General features: G+C 40.3%; 1 protein-coding gene across 1 annotated transcript; it reads right to left on the bottom strand.

Moving 5' to 3' along the window:
• Positions 1-602: 602 nt before the first annotated feature.
• ISOC1 (isochorismatase domain containing 1) lies at positions 603-21,082 on the bottom strand. Its single transcript, XM_023196886.2, has 5 exons — positions 20,666-21,082; positions 9,645-9,764; positions 9,333-9,536; positions 7,653-7,769; positions 603-1,826 (listed from the first exon to the last, which is right to left on the bottom strand). Exons 1-5 carry the CDS (start codon positions 20,972-20,974, stop codon positions 1,680-1,682), a joined length of 897 nt encoding a protein of 298 aa, XP_023052654.1. The 5' UTR covers positions 20,975-21,082; the 3' UTR covers positions 603-1,679.
• Positions 21,083-21,995: the final 913 nt, after the last annotated feature.

Here is a 21,995-nt window from a genome sequence, read left to right on the forward strand (position 1 = left end):
TGTGAAAAGGCTTCACTGTGCTGGTATTTCACTGAGCCCTGAAAGGTTTGGGGGTGCAGTGGAGGAAAACAGTTGTTTGTGAGTTAAATTCTCGCTATTTCAAATATGGTCCTTTCTGAACAGCACTTGTGGAAACTGCCCACTTTTTGGAAATGTGAGCTGTCACCTCAGGCTTCACAAGAGACCTAGTGAGTCAGCATCAGCATTTTAACAAGATCCTCAAATAATCTGCATTCATATTAAAGTTTGAGAAGCACTAGGTTAAATTTAATAAGAACTTTTAAAGGTGCAGAAAGCTTTGATTCCTCTTTTTTGACACATAAATGGTTGGAAAAAAGTATTTAAACATACCAGGTTGCTATTTGTTACCACCGCCAATAGGAAAAATAAAAAAATCTACTGCTGTTAATGAAGAAGGCCTTTCACCCTTTAGTAAAATCCATCTGCCCCTATCTACAAAGTATTTTCCTTCTTTGAAAACTCCCATGAGTTGAAAGATTATAAATGTCAAGATTTTATTACCTTAAATAAATATTAGAATCCTGAAAGAATACTCATAGAGCCATCTTGTGGAGGACAAAATAATTTCAATCACAACACATTTTAATTACTTTAATATAAAAGACAGCAATGTTCCACATTTCACATATTTGAAAAACATTTCAAAACCCTCTAATAAGTATTTAACAAAAAAAAATTCATCGAAGAGTAACAATGACCACAAAATTAATACTACCAAATCATTACTGATTTTTTTGCATTACAACATTTGGAGAGCAGGTGGAGAAAATATAGAACAGAACATGAACATTTTAAAACGATATTCTACCCAGGCTTTATCTTTTTGCTGAATCTTGTGGACACCAGAAGACGTATTCAAGATGGTTGTAAAGATACTCAGCTAAAGTCATACTTCAAAGATGTTAAAACAGCCCTCCACCAATAATATGGCATTGCAAACCCTTCTATCCCATCTGCTTACAAAATTAAAATAAACAATGATCCAAGGAGCTTTTCTCCGTAAAAGATTCAGTTAAAAGACAGAACATTAACAGAGATTTCGTAACAGTGACCAAAATAAGAAATCAGTGTAATCAAGAAAGATATGTAATTATTCAACATCATTTGGTATGGACAGATCAATGCAACTCACTCAGTAAGCGGACAGCATTGTGAGGGGAGTGGGTAACATGATCCAGAGTCCTGTGGGTAAATTCATATATAATAATCTTATTCCAATCAATCTGTAAAGTAAAAGCACTACATCCACGTTAACATTATAACATCTGACAGTAATAGAAAAGTCAAATCATTATTGGTACTTCATTTTCTTTAAAGTGCACAATTTAAGAAAACTTCACAGGAGTCTGCACTTTGGAAAGATACGATCAGAGTACACGGTATAGACAAAACAGGCACCTTCATTATAATTTTTTTAATAAATAAAAGCACATTAACAAAAAAGGAAGGTAAGCAGCACCAGAAGCCTTTGACATGTGTAACTAAATGCTGGTACCCAAATGGTCTAGCTGGTTAAGTTTCACTAAGAGGCGCAAAAAAGGAGCCGTTTTTGCCTTAACATTTTAATTCTAGTAGAGATAAGAAGAGCTTGTGTGGGCTTACAGTCCTTCACCTGACTGTCCTTCACCAGTGAGTAGCATACCAGTTCTTCAAATGTCCTACACTTTGGAAAGCAGACCCGACTCTGGAGCACTCGCCTTAATTAGATTCTGAATTTCCTTGAATTTTGGATGGTCCTTATCAGCTACCAGCTGAAGCAGAACAGCCTCACTCGTGGTCACTATGATCCCGGTTCGAGCAAGACGCTTGAACAAAAAGATAAAGGCAAATCAAGAAATGAGCATGAGAATGAACACTATTTGGAAAGAATGAGACTATGCTGGGACGCAGTAATCAGTGTCCTTTACTGAAACCATGATTCCCAGCCATACCGTCAAGTTCAGTGATGGGGATGGATTTCAAGACTGGCCATACCACAAAGTCAATATTCTTCTTCTTAATATTAGCAAAATGGACCAGGAATGAGTAAAAGGGAAAAGGTAGCCAATGTTATAACATGTGTGTGCCCAGAACAGAAGAGTCATCAAGGCTAATGACTGTAAAACATGAGATGAGAGAAAGAAAAAGAATGGTTGTTACTATATGCCTATCATTGAACATCTGGACATTTAGGTGTTGCTATTTCCTGAACACTCCTGGCAGGTTTGTGCTTCATCTCTTACTCATTCATTGACTCAAATGAGGGCTGCTTGTGACTTCTAAATTTATTAAACTTTTATTTCTATTCCTACTACTGAGATTTTTTAAAAGGTGCCTCTGTCCACTTTTCCCCCTCGGTAGTTTAACTGATATGATAATACATGAGATCGTGATGCATATCAATACTTATGCCTGGCACTCCTGGCATTTTGTAGCTCTTCATGTTTTAAAAATGGACGAGTGTGTAATGTTTCTAAAGCTCCAATAGCTGTGTTATGGATATAATTGTAGCTGCTAGAACATTACATTAGTAATTTACTATCAAATTTCATAAACTGTTTAATTGGATTAAAACTACTATAAGAATTAAAATGATGGTTCTTAATTTCTTTTTACTGCATCCAAACATCTGACCTATAGCATATGAGTCCTTCCTATAATTAAGAGTTCCCTTGTTTAGAAATGACCGGTGCTAAAAGAGCTCTCTCTGTGTGAGGAGACCCCCTGGATGATAAGGGACCAATCACTACTGCTGCCATCATAAACATTTTAGTACCACTAAACAAGAGTGTAAAATTCAAGGTTGTGTAAAGTTTCACTGACAGGTCAAGAATGTCCTTGCCAAACTGCCCCAGTGTAATCATAATACTAAGGACAGAAATCTCAAGGAGGAAAAGAGAGAGAAAGGAGAAGAGAAAGGGGAAGGAAGGCAGGGAAGAGAGCAAAGAACAGAAAGTCGGGGGGAAAGGGGAAAGGGAGGAAAGGAAGAAAACAGAAGAATTCTATAGCACAGATTCATTCTCTGGATTTATGTGTTATCAGAAATCCCGGGAAAAAAAGACACAAACTGTTATCACAAAAAGCATATATGTAAAACGCATGAAAGAGGAAGTGGTTGGAAACAATTCCCAGGCAAGTCAGAGGAAAAAACCCAGGAAGCATAGCCAAATATCCTTGCAGAGTGTAAGTCAGTCTTCCTTCAATGGCTGTACATCAGCAGACTGAACCTTTCCACTGGCAGACTCTTTATTTTTATCCGTAATGAAGTAGAAGGGAGTATAAGCCACAACCTACTTGTCAAAAAGCAAGCTTGGACCTCAACCACCAGTACAGAAAAGGGTGCAGGGCAGCTAACCAGAACTTTGCAGTTATTTTTAAAAACAAAACAAAACAAAAACAGCAGGTATTTATGGGGGTTGGGGGCCTGGGGTAAGGCCTTATGCTTAGACACATACCAGGGGTGAGTTATCTCTGAGGATTCTTTTAAGACTTCTGGAAGCCCTAATTTCCTCCTCCTTGCTTTACAGTCAGCTGATTAATCGTATCAAAACCATTCAAAAATATGAAAAGATCATGTGTTTGCTTCAGACAGAAAGGCAGATAATAAATATGATAAGCTGCAGTCCAGTTGTGTGAAAACAGCACTGAATGTCTATTCATTCATGTCCAGCTCTCCCCATCACCAGCTGCCTGCCCTGCCCAGCCATGCCTTCCTTACTGCTCACTGTTGAATCAATGGACTTGCAATGATTTACTATGAATCAAGGACTAAATCACAGGCTTTCAATGTCTGTGAAAGTGCTTTATACTATGTAGTCCAATGTGCCAATAAAGGTTAGTTCTCAATAATCTCCCCAGTTCGTTAGTGAGGCAGGAAGGAGAGAAATATGTTCCTAGGTCTAAGGAAAGACCCTGGAAGAAGCCTGTCTACAATGTTCAGTCTTGCCTAGTGCTCTACTGACCTGAGCCTGGTCCATTACAGCCTAACAAGCCTCAGTGATGCTGAGACTCAGGTGACCATGGCAGGGGCAGAGTGGGAAATGTACATCACAGAAATACCTTTTAGGAGAGTGAAACCCATATTCTATTACTTTTTTCAAGATTGAAATGTGGCCAACACTGACTGGGTTTTAAAATAATCTAGCCAGGAACCCGTGTTAGAGAAAGGTGTAGCTTAGCAAACGCAATGGTTTTCAATCTGGCTCTTAGCCGTTCCCACAGTGCCTGCCCTTTCCCAACCACAGAAGGTGCCTGAGCAGAGAAAGAACAGCAGGAGCTTTCCAAACATACCTAGCAGGTCCCTGCCCACCATCCTGACAATGCTGGTCCCAAGTCCACTTTCTCTCCTGGCTTAAAATGGGGCAATTAAAACTCTAGCCATTTAATGCACAAGAATACCTGTGCATTAGAATTCTAAAGTTCTCCCCTTATACTTGCAAAACTAATCCAACTAGGCCAAAGGAAAAGAAGGGTTGCTCTGACCCACAAACCTAAAAAATACACGTGCACTAAGTCATGAAAGCCTCAGAGAGGGGGCGCAAAAGACTAAACCCATGAGATTTCCAAGCAACACTAAAACTCCCCAGAAGCACCAGGACATCAAGGTCAAGAGAGGATTGTATTCTCTTATTCTTCATGCACTCTATAATTGTTAATTGAAAGAAGTAATGTCTTTCAGGTAACAAATACCCAGAAAACATTTCTTGAATAAAGCACATGCTGCAGACTCCGGTACAATAAAGTTTCAATAATGCAAACTATGAATCTTAAAATAACCTTAACAGGCAATTTAGCTAGTCTTGGGAATTATCTTAAGTAGTTATGTTCTAAAGGAATAGAGAGGAAGGGAAGTGGACCACAATGGTATTTTAACTTTTACACTTACCGAAACAAACCAGAACACTTAACATTGCCTGCCCCCCGCCTCAATTTTGGGAACAAGGTAAATTGCCTCTGTATCAAATCAAGACTAGGAGGAGAAAAATCTGCAACAAGGCAGGTCTTCCCTATCAATCACCACCTGACTCATCTATGATCAGTTTTTCCTTTCAACCTCAACACTTTAACCCCAGGCAACGCTGCTACTCCAGGTCCTTCTAAATCCACCCCAGAAAACAGATTCTTTCCCTCCCTTCTCAGAACTTCCAAGAGCTAGTCCCTTCTGGGTCTTAGATGTTATATACTTACACATTTCTGAAGACTAACCTCATGAAGAAAACAATCAGTAACAACAAAAAAAGCAGCAGCTAACATCTGAGGATCGACTGTGTCATGCACTGTTCTAACTGCTATCAATATATTATCTCATTCCATTCTCACAAAAATCCTATGATCTTGTTGGTATTATCATTTCCATTTCACCAATGAGAAATCTGAGGCATAGAGATTTCACAACTTGTTCAAGGACACAAATTTACAAAACACCAGAACCTGCGTGCAAACCCACGTTATCCCCACACTGTGTGGATTCCTAATCTGAAAGATTACAGACTGCCTCTCAAAGAATGGTTCAGATGGGAATTGTTTTTAATCTGAGTCTTGTGCAAAGACAGAATTGCCAATCAAAATTTTGTCATTAAGTTGCCATAACAAAGACATACTAAGAAAATATGAATGTAGGAAGAAAGTCCTTGGAAAAAAGTCCTTTTTTACAAGCAAGGAAGTTTGCTTTGTGTTTTTCATTTCTTACCTCCAAAGTTCTGGACCTCAGCATTACAATAAAGGTCTATCCACAGTGGCAGAAAGAGCTGCTTGCTGAGGTGGTGAGGACCTGACAGTGAAGTGTTTAAATTCAGGTTACCAGGAAAACTTGAAAAGTAGCAGTTGATTAACTCCTGACTGTAAGAATGGATTCAAGGTCTGGCCAGGTGCAGTGGCTCATACCTGTAATCCCAGCACTTTGGGAGGCTGAGGCAAGTAGACCACCCGAGATCAGGAGTTCGAGACCAGCCTGGCCAACATGGCAAAACCCCCAACTCTACTAAAAATACAAAAATGAGCCGGGTGGGGAGGCTGAGACAGGGAGAACTGCTTGAACCCAGGAAGTGGAGCTTGTAGTTGAGCCGAGATTGCACCACTGCACTCCAGCCTGGGCAACAGAGCAAGACTCCATCGCTCAAAAAATAAATAAATAAATAAAATGGATTAAAGGTCTTCGTTGAGATTGGAAGCAGCAGCAACACTTAGTACCTAACTACCAGAGAATCTAATAGCCTAATGGACTTGAAAATAGCTAAACAAAATAAATAATTTCTATTTGTAATTTCAATATAGGATTCTGCTTCAGCAATAATAGAGAAGGGAGAGCCAATAAGGACCCTAAAACAACTGCTGTGGCCAGCTACCCGCCTGCTTCCCACCACCCTGTGGCCCTGTACTCTTCTCCTTTCTTTCCTCTGATAAGCCCCTCTCCTTTCTCATTTGCTCTACCTTACCACCCTGGGGTACACAGTAGGCTAAAGGGATGAGTTAGCATTCCTACTTCAGACAAGGTGGTTCACAGGCCAGACTGTGCATAGGACACTGGAGGGTCTCAATAAAACAAACCCATGTATTTCCCATTCTCAACAAATAGTTAAAGAACTCAGCAATTAAATTCACATGCACATTCCTCTAAAATTATTGCAAAATTAGAACTAAATATGAGAGAGAGAGAGATCAAACCACAGTATGGAGTGAATATTTCCCAGGATTATGTGGTAGTTTGCTTTTTAACAGTTTCAGAAAAGAAAATGCTTGACATCCTATTCTTGGGCAATGTTGACAGAGAATTACAGACTCCCTGATTCCATGAGACATGGTGATACTCTAATGCCAGAGTACCATGAAAACACTGGATGTGGTGTCCACAGTCAATGACACACCTCCTAGTCACAGAAATTCAAGTCTGAGGAAATCTACTAGTCATCTCTTAGTAGCCACAAGGAATTGGTTCTGGATGCCACCCCACCCCGTACCAAAATCTACAGACGCTCAAGTCCCTGATATAAGATAGCACAGTATTTGTATATAACCTGTGCACATCCAGTATACGTTAAATCATCTCTATATTGCTTATAATACCCAATACAATGAAAATGCTTGTAAATAGACGTTATTCTGTACTATCATTCTATTTTATTGTTGTGATATTATTTTTTATTGCTTTTTATTTCTATTCTATTTATTCTATTATTTTTATTTCTGATATCTTCTATCTGTGGTTGGTTGAATCCACAGACATAGAACCTGCAGACACAGAAGGTTCACTACATGTTAAACCAGGTTAGGCCTGCTCTGCTCTAGCTTTTGGCTAAATGAGTTAAACCCAGTTGAGCTATTTATAATTTGCAAACCTCTAAACAGTTTAGGTTAGGCTTCTTGGAATATCTCCTAGTTCATGTATAAAACTAGGGCAAACATACGATGAAAGATGCAAAGGACTTTGTGGCAACGCTAGAAACCTAGATCTAAGGAGGAAATGAGACATAAAATAGGACATGGTGGTAAGGCCTTAAGGGTCAGTCAGTGCACAGTTGAAATCAATCAGTCTGATGTTGCCAGACCAAACTCAAATTTAGGAGGTAAACATTTCATTACTGTTAAACATCCAGTAATCTTCTAATTTATTTGGAAACCTTGACAAGTGATCTATTTCCAAGCAGGACAATTACCTCGAGGGCAAACATCCTGTCCATCATGCTTCTTGATGAGGTGGCATCAGCAACAATATGAACCTCCACTCCTCGGCCAACTAGCTCCAGGGCAGTTTGTTGGATGCACACATGTGTCTAGTAGGAAAGTACAAAAACTGTATGTAATAACATGATAAACTAAAAGTAGCTGACAAATGTACAACAACATGATAAAGCAGACAGAGCACTACAAATCATCCAAGGACCCTGTTCTACATCTAGTTTTGCTTCTAATTAGCTAGATAATCTGGAGCATAGAACAGTATCTCTGGCTTTGGTTTATTCATTTGTAAAATCAGGAACTGAATTAGGCCAATGTTTCTGATACTAAGAACCTTAAACATATTCTTAGAGTTCTACAAGAATTTGTTAAAGATTTTGCTTCACGTGGTCTGGATGACCTTCACATAGCTGAATTACTAGCACTCAGTTTTGGTGCAACTTTGAGTTTATTTCTTCATTCACCCTAAGTGTCCAACATGAAGAATGAGTCTGCAGTCTTGCAGACAGAGAACTTAGTGGGAAAACTGAGTCATTACAGGGCACTCTGTAGTAAAGGTAGGCCAAGTTAAAAATAACTTATGACACAGGCAAAAAACACCCAGTTCACATCATTAGCAAATGTATTATACAGATTCCATCTTTGTAAGGACTAACTTGTGACAATTCATTAACAGACACTATAGAGTGAAAACAGGCTTCAACAATAACTGAATCATGTATTACAACCAATGAAAGTACATTTCAATGATGCCACAATGTCAACTTTATCTTCACATGACGAGAGAGTTTTGGAGAATTATCAAATGACACCTCATTAAAATTAGCATTGAAGGACTACTCAAAGATAATTGTGATTGAGCATAAGGTCTAAAGATGAAGAACAAGCAAAAAAAAAGCACAAAGCCAGCAACAGTACTTGGTACGACGTATTTATACACAATAGGCTTCTTCTTTACCGTGTCAAAATACAGAAATATTGAACACACATCTAAGCCTGAGGAAGTATCTTTCTACTATTAAAATCCACTACTATAAAACTTACCTTCAAATTGTCAAAATCACATTAAATTAATATTTTGATTTCATGGTTTTAGTGTTTTTTTCATAATTTTTAAAATTGTAGTTTAATAGTTGTTTAAAAGCTAGGAATAAATCAATTGAAATCAGCAATAAGAATCAATTAGTATTTTTCCCCTGTAAAAAGATACACACATGATTTGAAGGGCAATGTACTACATGACTTCCAAGGATTTTCTAGCACAAAAATATGACCTAACTGAAATCCTACAACACATATATTAAAATAACGCCTTTGGTGAAAATGTGTTCCAAAAGTAGTAGTCAAAAATACAGGACCAAGAATTAATCAGCTTACATACATTCAAGTCAGTTATACAACATCTCGGTATTTTAGTATCCTCTTTAATATGAGGAGACTACTGAGTATTTAGCTTTTATGTGGCTGTAAGGGACTTAGTAAATAAACAGCTATAAAAGGTTCAGATCAGTGCCATGCAAATAGTGAACATAATACATGGTGGCTGTCTTTCCTCATTATTACTGCCTACATGGCATACCATATACAAAATCACATTCCACAAATTTCGAGTTTTCTATAAATAATATTGTGCCTAAACCATGGTAACAGGTACTTACTTCTACTCCAAATAATACAACACTCCTGACTCCGGGAATCTCTGCTAATGCTGCTTCTACTTCTGGTAATACCATTGAAAACTTGGTCTTTGGAAGTACCAGTTTTACACCTGTTAAATCAATTTCTTGAACCGTGCTCCCAAGACCTTTAGGGTACTGTTCTGTTACAATAACAGGTATTCCTAAAATCCGGGCCCCTTGCAACTGAAAAAAATAACCAAACACAAAAACAATTAGCTATACACATATATGTGTATATATGAGTATATATCATGATTCAGTAAATATGACCAAATAAATAAACAAGCATACCAGTCTTTGTCCCACACTAATAATATCCCCAAAATACTTGATGGCTGGTCTGAACCTTTCTTGCATATCACAGCAGAAAAACACAGTGCTTGAAGGTGTAAGATTTCCCAGGGTAGTGAGCTGAGGAGAAAAGAAAAAGAATGACTTAGCACTTGTTATACAATGACAATTATTTTCAGTGGAGGTCAATAAAGGAAGAAAAATGGTCCTATTGTTTGAGTCAGTAAGTCAATTTCTACAGCTATTATCCAAAAAAAGTATCTGAATTACAGGAAAAAAAAAAAAAAACCCAAAAAGATGTTCTCTGAATTGCTTTTGATAGTGGAAATTAGAAATGAACCAACCAACAATGCAGACATGGTGTAACACATTTTAACACATTCACATGACAAAACATTCTTTAGCCAATTAAAAAACGTATGTATATATGTCTTCAGAGAATTCATACCATCCAAGGAAAAGTACTCATAATGTTAATTTTTCAAAAGTGCAGTTCAATAGTATTTCAATAATGTAAAAATATGAATAAAAGTAGTAGTACATTACAATATTAACAAGTGGTTATATAATTAGGGGTGTTGGTAATTTCTTTTTTTTATATCATTCCTATATTTTCCAAGTGTTATTTAAACAGATTTCCTGAACGTTATTTAAAGAAGTTTCTTTATAATCAGAAAAAGTGTTACAATAGAAAAAAATCTGATGTTGCTTTTTTATTATTATTATTATACTTTAAGTTCTAGGGTACATGTGCATAACGTGCAGGTTTGTTACATATGTATACATGTGCCATGTTGGTGTGCTGCACCCATCAACTCGTCAGCACCCATCAATTCATCATTTATATCAGGTATAACTCCCCAATGCAATCCCTCCCCCCTCCCCCCTCCCCATGATAGGCCCCATTGTGTGATGTTCCCCTTCCCGAGTCCAAGTGAGCTCATTGTTCAGTTCCCACCTATGAGTGAGAACATGCGGTGTTTGGTTTTCTCTTCTTGTGATAGTTTGCTAAGAATGATGGTTTCCAGCTGCATCCATGTCCCTACAAAGGACGCAAACTTATCTGCTTTTAAGTATAAAAAGGAAAACTTAGGCCGGGCGCGGTGGCTCAAGCCTGTAATCCCAGCACTTTGGGAGGCCGAGACGGGCGGATCACGAGGTCAGGAGATCGAGACCATCCTGGCTAACACAGTGAAACCCCGTCTCTACTAAAAAAATACAAAAAAACTAGTCGGGCGTGGTGACGGGCGCCTGTAGTCCCAGCTACTCTGGAGGCGGAGGCAGGAGAATGGCGTAAATCCGGGAGGTGGAGCTTGCAGTGAGCTGAGATCCGGCCACTGCACTCCAGCCTGGGCGACAGAGTGAGACTCCGTCTCAAAAAAAAAAAGAAAAAAAAAAGTAAAGCTTAAAATATCTGTAGCAGGAACATAAAAACTAAAAACAAAAAACAGAAGCAAATCCAGAATTACTGCTATCAAGATAGAAATATGCAAATACTACTCTCAAGAATAACTTTCAGAGTTCAAACAAAATGCAGCGAAATGATACCAAGCACACCATTGGTGTTAAATGAACTGTCGTCTACTTCACAAGGAAAGGACCTACATTTGACATCTACATTCTTAAACTATAGTTATCACAATAAGGAAAGTCAATGAATTAAGAGGAAAAGTGCATAGATTACCAAACCTCATATTAATTGCTGTAGTTGGTCTATAACAATTTGGGCTCAGTATGGATCCACCAAAAAGCAAAAAATCACCACTAAATATGAGAATTTACTCTCACTGGATTCTTAAAAGTCTGAAGTCCTTTTCTTTCTTTTGTAAATTGCAGGAAGTTCTGTAAAGGATGTGTTCTGGTCCTGAATGAATCACTATCAATACCCTTCCTAGCTGCTCCCTTAAATCATGCCTCTAATTATCCTATTTTGCTTCCCCTAAAACCACCTACAGATAACGATTATTAATAATATTCTAGGGGAGTCTGTGTCCGATTACACGGTGTGGCTGCACCCCCAGCACCGCCTTAGACTCTCCTTAGCGTCTCTGCAGGTGGTTGACTCCTCGGAAACAATTACTACATGAATTAAATTAACCATTGAGACATCTTTAATCCTTGATGATATAACTGTTCTAATTGGTTTGCACTTTGTTTGATCTATGTTCTGGTCTGAAGTACCCTGGCACTTTAATCTCCCTCTGGTACTGATTCTATAGATGTGTATTAATTAGCCATGCACAATCCAATACCAAATTCATGTTATCATGTGAGAGCCACCTGTAATTCTTACCCTACGTATTGGGTTTTCCTACTTTTCCAATAAAGTATGATTAAAATAAATTCTCAAGCATATCATATATTCTAGCTTTGGCTGTTTCTTTGCTTAATTTTTAATGCAAGTATTATGCCTCCACTTTGGTCATTTTCAAAAGCAGTGACTAGGATCTTATATATAAATATAAATGCATTGCTGGGAAGGCTAATTTTTGTGCATTTAGGATACTATTTTAAAAACCAATCACTAAATTATCTGTAAACATCAAATATTGACTCAAAAGGCTCAATATCTACATTTTTCTAAATTTGAATAATGGATTCCTAAGCATCCACAACGTGTTTAGGGCACACTACATAAAGCAGTTTGCCTGCAGCAGGCCTACTGAAATAACCATAATGCAACTAAGCCAGTGTCACCATTCCACAACAGGTGAGAACCAGCAAAAAAAAAAAAAAAAAATTATGAAAAATAAAATTCCTGGGCAGTTGAGTAAGTGTGGTGGATGCCATTCACTAACATGCTTAGAGCTTACACTTGCTTAGAATTCCAGCTCTCAGATCCTATTTTATACTGTATTGACTACCTCTGTATACATTCCTAACAAGTTTCATTGTCTGGATTCTAAATTAACAGAAGGTTATAAACAGCAAATCAGAAAGGAAACCGCTGGAGGCAGGCAAACTGATAGCAGCAAGAAATGATGGCTGACAGAGAAAAGATTCAAAATACAATAAAAAGGGATCAAAACTCAAATAATGCTACAGTCTAGACCTCCAGTGGAGGAGTAACAAGCTGTTCTAACTTATAAATAGGAAAACATCATTCCAGCACACTAATTAAGAAACCGTTAAATTATATATTTCAGAAGGACTACATTATAATATGGTCAAGACATTTTTAAGTTGAGGTGTTCAAAGGAATAAATCCTTACCTACCCGGGAATCCTAAATATCCACAGTTGTGGTTTCCAGTTCTTGCTAGCTGATGTTTCCTGCCCTTCATTTTAGCCATGAGTTCTGGACAGTGGACCGCATCAGATGTGTCATATTAGACACAAATTGAGGTCAAAAATACAGCCCTAAAATCCTCACCACCCTGCGAAATCTCTTGTATAGGAACTTACCATCCACAAACTCAGTAAACAAAGAAACCACAGAGAATACAGTGGCAAGGAATGCGTTTAAAGCAGAGTACAGGTTACAATTTACCGAATAAAAAATACCCTACCTTTCATAGACATTCTCCACATGCTCTTGAATACGATGTGGAGAGTATCTGTGTAAGGTGTTTAACTTCCAACATCCTCTTGAATGTGGCTGCACTTAGTACTTTGCTTCTTAAGAGTAGAGTATAGAGGGGGAGGAGTAACTTTACAGTGGAGAGACCTGAGGACTATGTCCCAGCCAGGTGACCATGATTAATGTAATTAATGACATCATGTTAATAACATGTACCCTTGATATGATGTGACGAGAATGACCCTCATGACCTTCCTCTTGAAATTTCACAACCCCGGTCCAACAATGAGAAAAACATCAAATGAATCAAAATTGAGGGACATTCTACCAAAATATCTGACCAGTGCTCCTTAAAACTGTCAAGGTCATTAAAAATAAAGTCTGATAAACTGTTACAGACTAGAGGAGTCAAAGGAGACAAGACAACTAAATGTAACTGGTATCCTTGATTGGATTTTGGAACAGAAAAAGGACATAAGGGAAAAGCTAGTGAAATATGAATAAAGTGTGGTTAACAGTAAAGTACCAATGTTGGTTCTTTGGTTGTGACAAATGCACTCCAGGAATATTAAATATTAATGTTAGGGAATCTGGCTGGGCATGGTGGCTCATGCTGGTAATCCCAGCACTTCGGAGGCCAAGGTGGGAGGATTGCTTAAGCCCAGGATTGCGAGAGCAAGGCCTAGGCAACACGGTGAGACCTTGTTTCTACAAAACATATTTTTTTGAGACACAGTCTCACTCTGTCGCTCAGGCTGGAGTGCGCTGGCACGATCTCAGCCCACTGCAACCTCCACCTCCCGGTTCAAGTGATTCTTGTGCCTCAGCCTCCCAAGTAGCCAGGATTACAGGCATGCGTCACTGCACCCGGCTGATTTTTGTACTGTTAGTAGAGATGGGGTTTCACCATATTGCCCAGGCTGGTCTTGAATTCCTGGGCTCAAGTGATCTGCCTGCCTTGGCATCCCAAAGTGCTGGGATTACGGGCATGAACCACTATACCCAACCTACTATATATATATATTTTTTTTTTTTTTTTTTTCTTTTTTCTCTTTTCTTTTTTTTGATTAGCTGAGCTTGGCAGTCCAGCTCCTCAGGAGGCTGAGGTGGGAAGATCCTCTGAGAATGGGAGGTCGAGACTGCAGTCCAGCCTAGGCAACAGAGCAAGACCCTGACTCACAAACAAGCAAAAAACAACAGGGAATCTGGGTACAGGAATATAGGAACTCTCTGTACTATCTTTATGACTTTATTGTAAATCTAAAGCTATTCTAAAATAAAAAGTTTTTTTTAATGGCCTCCCTATGCTATGGTAGTTGGGGGAATAACCTCTATACCTTACAAACAGAAAGGAAGTTTTGTGGCCACCAAAAACATACTGAAAAACTTTAATCATGTCCAACCAATCCTCCCAAATCCTCACCCCAAATCCACATGAATTCCAACAGGCTGTTAAAATCATACAACTCTCTACATTGCGGAAATTTCTTACTTTGACTTATGAAGTTCTCTTAAACCAAAATCTTTAAGGTAACTAAAAATATCGCCAGTAGGCAAACTTTTACATGTTGCAACTGTAAGACAGTCACTCCTGCCTTAGCAAATGAAAAGTAGACTGGACCAAATGTCACCAGGAGTAAAAGCATAGCAATTACAGATCTATGCATATTCAAGGAATATAAACAAATCACATATAAATATACGTATCTATACACCTTCATATATCTATATGCCTACACAGTCCAACAAACATATTTGCACGATACATATACAAATTATATATATATATTTAAATACAAAAACGTGATCACAGCCAATGGCTTCCTCAGGCAAGAGTTTAAGAGATCAGATTCAAGTATAAATATTTTGTCCACTTTCTTAAGAATTGTCATAGCTGGGGTTTGACCTTAGATTTCACACTCAAAAGACTTTTCACGTCACCCAGTCCCATAGCAAATTACTATAGCGATTTGGAATAATTAAAATTTGAAACTGTAAATGTGATGATTAAAAAATTTGGTAGTCAATTAGAGTCACAAAATAGGCATGATCTGCCTGGGAGAAAGTCTGGAAGGGGACCTGGGGGATCATTATTTCACTCCCAAGTGTTTCTGAGGAAATCCGATGACCACAGCTGTAGTAAGGCCTGGCTCCAATGTCAACTCACTTACAATAGAGGTCTGTGATGTGACTCCCCAGGTTACGATGATTCTCTTTATAGCACAAGCCTCAGTAGGCACTAGAATCTGAATCTAAATCTCAATTTCACTAATTTCGATTACATGAACTTAGGTAAATATCTCCAAATGCAATTTCCTTATCTATAACACAGCAAGGAAAACAGTATCTACATGATAGGGGTATTTCAAAGATTAAATGGGCTTCATATAATCAATCAATAAATTTATTAGGCTATTCTGATGTCCCTCATATATGAAAAACTATACTCTAAAACTCAGCATATGTTAAAACTTACCCTCTAATGAGGATAAATACAATTAAGATCGCTTTAGAAACCTATAAATATATATAGGAATGCTAACATTGCATAACTTGTTATGTTAACATAATAAGCAGAATAAGGAAAGTGAATCATAAAGTAATTCATAAAGTAGACTTCCAGATGTTACCAAAACCTTACCAAATCACTAAAACAAGACTGTTCCTGGAAAAACAGATCTGGGACTTTTTAGTTTAGTTTAGGCTGTGAAATAACACTTATTGGCTCTTATTTTTACAACGTATTCACCTATTATAAACATTGATGACACAGGCATAAGGTTACAACCCTAGCTTATCAGATAAGGTATGAGTTTTCTAAATCCCCAAAAGAGGCCAGCTGTCTCCTCCCACCCCAGGGGTAAGGACTGAAGGACTTCTTAAGACTGTGCCTCAGACTGGGGTGAAGGTGAAGCTAGACAAGCCTAGGACCACAAGGACATCTGAATCTACATTAGGATTCCCTTGGTTAACTAAATGCAAGCAAAAAAAAAAATCAAAATTCAGATTATAGCTCCTACTCTCACAGTTTATTTATAGGTAGCTCTAATGTATTCACATGGAGCAAAAAAGGATACAATGCTTTAGGTATTATTCCGGAATGTTAATTTTTTTTTTTTTTTTTTTGAGACAGAGTCTCGCTCTGTCGCCCAGGCTGGAGTGCAGTGGCGCAATCTCCGCTCACTGCAAGCTCCGCCTCCCGGGTTTACACCATTCTCCTGCCTCAGCCTCCCGAGTAGCTGGGAAGCTGGGACTACAGGCGCATGCCACCTCGCCCGGCTAGCTTTTTGAATTTTTTTAGTAGAGACAGGGTTTCACCGTGTTCGCCAGGATGGTCTCGATCTCCTGACCTCATGATCCGCCCGTCTCGGCCTCCCAAAGTGCTGGGATTACAGGCTTGAGCCACCGTGCCCGGCCTTCTGGAATGTTAATGTTTTTAAGTGACACACATCAAACCAGTGGGGCGAAGACAATACAACAACCTCAGGATCCAGCTGTCTCCTCTCTGAGCATTAGCTCATCTACCCACTCTTCCTGCCCCACTCCTGAGGCAAAGGTCCTGTAATCAAAAACCACTACCTTCAAACTATCAAGCCAAAGGCGGACAAGGTTCCTTTCCTCCTGCCTTCTCTCCCTTCCCACCATGAACCTGTCAGTCTCTTCTAGCTATAAAATGTTCATGCCCCTGTTTAAAATAATAATAATAGCAATAAACTTCCAAGAAAATGAAAGCTGGAGCAAAATGCCCTGCCAGTTAATCATTTTGGGAAAAGGTCAAAATAACCTTCCCTGGGAAGCCCTTATCTTCTGGCCACAGAAAGCTGCCAAAGCTTTCCCTGCTATGTACAGAAGTAAAATCCCCTCACTGGCATCCTTCCTACACTGTCCATTTCCTCCTCACTTCTCCCAAGGCTGTGTCTTTCCTGGCCACAGGCTGGAAAATTCACTGGTGGTGGCATGATACCACATTTACGTAAATTCCCAAGTGAAATGTTTCCTTTAGTTAAAACTTAGAAAATACCTTTTGAAAAATTAAAACTTTCAAGTCATAAAAATGACCTAAATCCCCACTATATAATCCTCTCATTTACATTCTTTCCCATGTCTCAAAATTCATCAGATCTCAAGCATTGGACAAAGCTGCAGACATACAAACGAAGCATGAAACATGAGCTATGCCTTCATCTACCTGAGCTCTCAGCAGACATTGTTACTTTGACAGAATATTTAAGAAAAGAAAGGAAGTCACCAAAAACTTACCACAGCCTAATACTGGCAATGGGGGTTTTAAGGATCAGTTCTCACAGAACCACTAACAAGTACGGGTGCAGTGTGTGGCAAAGGCAGCCACTGTGTTTCACAAGGTCATCAGCCACAGCTGTCAGAACAAGCATGAAGGCAACTCACACCACGGAGCAAATGAAGAATACATTCTAGACTTACAGTACGTGAGCCAGGGCCACACAGGCTCCAGGGCCCAAGTGTGGAGAAATAATAAATCGCTATTTACGCAATGAACTACATGTGGCCAAACCTGTGCTCTTTGTCCCTGCCTTCAAGAAGGGGCCTAACATCCCCAGTAACATGGACTCACTGATGAGCCGCCTTGAGTCTTCCTAAGTGACAAGCATTTATTCCAAAGAACAAGGAGCAGCATCAAGACAAATGAACATACAAGAGCTCAAGTTTGTGGCTTGTTTTCCAGACTGCTCAATTCTCATTAAACATGCAAGCAGTAGTGCTGTGTTTGGCTGTAACTGACTCTCTGCATATGCCTGGCTAGCTCCTCCATATGCGGAGACTTGCCACGAAAACTGCAGCAAGTTACCTCCACCTCCCTATGTTCTTCTGCACTTCTTCAAAGTGGAAGTTTCATTTATTAGGTAAGGAACAAGAATTGAATCCAAGTTTGCATTCACTGTGCCAGGCACTTAAAGCTGCCACTCACATGTTTGTGGAATGAACTGTATGGTCTCTCACAGCCATAAAACATCCAAGTCTGCAGGATTACACTGTTAGGTTACAAAGAATATACTACAGTAGTCATGAGAATTATCATGACTTTCTGAGATTATACACACATATGCATATGTATGTATGTGTGTATATACCTCTCTCTTCTCATACAGACATAAATAGGTATCAGAGGTATATACGGTATATACTGTGCACATATCTATGTGTATGTCCCTTTCCTTTATCTACCTCTAAGCTAGGAGAGGCATCTGGCTGAAGAATTCAAAGTATAACTACTAAAATGAGATAATATAGAAGAGAAAATACTTTAAAGAATTAAAAATATAAAGCTATGTAAGTGCAAAAATATAACTAATGCTTAAGAATTATTAGACCAGTTGGTGGAAAAAAATATCTTTTGAAGATGGAATAGAGTAATGCTATTGTTATTTTAAACCTCACAAAAAAATGAACTATACATAATCTATACCAAGCAAAACATTTCAAAAGCCACAGGTGACCAGAATTACACAACGCCTTTTGAGAATGTACAAGCATTTTCAGGTACATACATTTCATTAATTTCGAGAATATTTTTAAGAGTTGCCAGACCAATTGAAATAAAAATTTCAATTTTATATCTGAAATTTTCAAATATAAAAATCCTCCCTTGGATGCGGGGACTCTCACAGAGCTAGGGGCTGGTTTAGAATAGCATTATCTTAGATAAGAGCCCAGCCTCCCTCCCAGCAGTAACAGGAGATGCTTCATAAGGAAGTCTGCATCCTAAGTATAATCCCAGATCTCCGCAGTTAGTATTTGGATTCTAGCCTTTATAAATGGACTTCTCAAAGGTGCATCCAACATCTTAGTATTCTGGCAGCAGTAACGTAAAAGGACTGACAAGAAAGGCTGGAGAGATGCCAGACACGAAAACGCTGGAAGACATAAAAATGAGGAGTAAAAAAATGGGGAGTTCTTAAGCACCTAAGAACTGCAATTCCCTGTCTGGGCAGCAGGTCAGATTCTGGGGTATCAGATCACTGTACCCAGTTTCAGGTTCTCCAGTGGTAGACAGTGCAGTCTCTCAGACTTTGTCCTCTGAATGCAGAAACTTTATCCAAGCTAAAGTACCTGCTTTGGACACTTCTGGCACAGGTGTTCGGGTGACAGGAAATATCATCAATTCAGCTGCCAACTACAGCTGAGAAAACTAGGGAATAATCATCAGAAAATGGCACTGTTAATGGGTACAAAAAACACAGTTAGATAATAGGAATAAGGTCTAGTGTTCAGAAGCACAATAGGGTGACTATAGTTAACAATAATTTATTGTATTATTTCAAAATAACTACAAAAGTGAATTTGGAACAAAGATAATGTTTGAGGTGATGGATATTCCAATTACCCTGATTTGATCACTACACTGTATGCTTGAATCAAAATATCATGTCTCCTATAAATATGTACAACTATTATGTGCCGATAAAAACTAAAAACAAAAAAGAAAGAAAATGAGTGTCATTTTCGCTCACCGCGAAAGCCCTTAAATATTAAAATCTCTTTTATCCCCGAATCCCACATTTCAGTTTGGTCTTCTGAAAAAAAAATGACTTATCCGTTTCTCAGCTAAAGAAATGATATTGACAGTGTACTACCTAAATTATACCTTATATTCTTTCCTTTCCAAAACACGAATTCGCCAAGTGAACGCTCTGATCCTAAAGAGGGCGGGAGATTAACCCGCCTAGCATGAGAGCACAGCTTAAAATAAATGCTGTTAAGTAGTCCTCAGGTAGAACAACTATCCCAACCAGCAGGCCCAGGAACTCAAGGTCTAGCTTAAGTTGGGTATTTGTATTTAAGAAGGAATTACAATCCTGGAGTCAAATGACTTTTTCAATACAGGCGACAAAATGTAATCAAGTCAGTAGACACTTTACTAAGAGGAGGCTAAGCAAATGGTCATTTGCTTAAGGTTAGGGCGCTCTTTTTAAGCCCAAGGACCCAAGAGCCTGGGAAGGCGGAGGGCGGGGGGAAGGGTTTGACTCCCGAAGTTTGCGTTTCCGCAAGTGGTTAACACAACTCTAGGAACAAACCCTAAGACCAATACTTCCCACAATCTCATTTCCCCGCATTCTGCATCACCCATCACCCCAAAATAAAAACAGCTACTACAGCATAGCCCTTTGGTTACGCAGGAGACTGACTGGGACCTGCTCCTGGCATAAAAAGCGACTGCGGGCCACCAAGGACCACACACGTGGGGGCGTTCGCGGGCGCTGAAACCAGCTCCGAGGCCCACGTTCCCGCCGGGGATAGCTGGTGACCATCACCTTTGGACAGAGGCATTCCCCAGCCGGCCCCGGAACTTACGAAAGCCGCGCAGCCCTTCGGACTCAGCCACTTGCGCAGGGCCCAGGGCCCGGGCAGCTCGGGGCACCTGAGGAGCGCGGCGAAGGCGTGGACAGGGACGGGGACGGGGACGGGGACAGCACGAGTACGACTCGGGAACAGGGAGGCGCGCGGCCTCCCGCAGGACCCACCTGGATCTGCAGCGGCACGAGGCGCACCTTGCAGCGCTCGCTCACCGCGAAGCCCTTGGGCAAGTCCACGTACTGGCCCCACTCCTCGGCGAAGAGCTGCACCACGAATTTGCGGTGCATGTCGATCTGGTCACCGTACAGGCTGAGGAACTTCTGGATAAGCAGCTCGTAGCCCGCTCCGTGCGGCACCGACAATGGTCGCGCGAAGACGGAGAAACAGAAGAGCACCGGGACCGTGCCCGACGGCGCCCCCGCGCCCACGCCGCCACTATTGGGGAGCGCAAGGACCGCCGGCTCCGCAGCCGCCATGTTCCCCTGAGTGTCTGCGAGCTCCGAGGCTGCCGAGGCGCACCCAGCCGGCCGCCGCGGCCCCGCCTCCAGGCGCCGCCAGCCCGCCCGCCAGCTAGCGGAGGCGAAGGGGCGGGGTCCTGACGACCGCGGCTCTTGCATTCTCCTCCCCGCCCCGGAGGGCGGGCCGCGGCTGAAGGGCGGGTGGTGGGGCCGGGGTGAGCGCGTGAGCCAGGGAGCGCCTGCGCTCGCAGGCCGGGTCCGCCCCCTCCAGCTTCCACGGCCACTGCGACCCCGTAGCTCCCTGCTCGCGCTCCTTATGCTGCGGTTCTGACTGCCGGCAGAGCGCCTAGTGGTCTTGCAGACCCCAGACCCGCCTGGGCTGCCCCGTTGTTCTTGCCCCGGTGCTACAGCTCACACAAGGGTTTGTGTCACACTTTCCCTAACGCTGGCCCTCTTCCCAGCTTTGAATGAGCAGTGTTCTTGGCAGTCTAGGGTTGTGGTTGGGTACACAGAGCCGCCAGGACGAGTTACCTGTTGGCTCTGTGCAGAGGCATCTTACAACCAAAGGGACAGTCCGATAGATCCCCTAAGAAGAGCAGCAGAATTTAATCCTTCCTTAGAGGGCCAGTCAAGGTTCAAGTTTTGTCTTTTTTCGGTCCCACAGAACACAGTATCTCTAGGAATGAATTCGATATCTGGCCTCCATTCATCTCAACCTATTACCGGGAGGACTTGAATTGGTAATATAAATATTATTAATATTAAAAGCAAAACTCTGAACTTTATATTCAAACTGAGGATATCTGTTTTTAAGTAAGTAAAAGGGATCACTTTCGAATAAAACAATCCTCTGCCTTCTGCGCACTGTAAGGCGCTATAATAAACGAATTAGAAAGCATACATTATGCACAGAAGTTCCTTGGAATTGAGTCCTGCGAAGATAGGCATGGGTCTAAACATAAAATTAGATTTTAGGTATTAAAACTGTCTTCTAAGAAAATAACCTTTAAGGAAGGTTTCCCAACTGACGCTGTTGACT

The sequence above is a fragment of the Piliocolobus tephrosceles genome, chromosome 4 (assembly GCF_002776525.5).
Source record: "Piliocolobus tephrosceles isolate RC106 chromosome 4, ASM277652v3, whole genome shotgun sequence".
NCBI lineage: Eukaryota > Metazoa > Chordata > Mammalia > Primates > Cercopithecidae > Piliocolobus > Piliocolobus tephrosceles.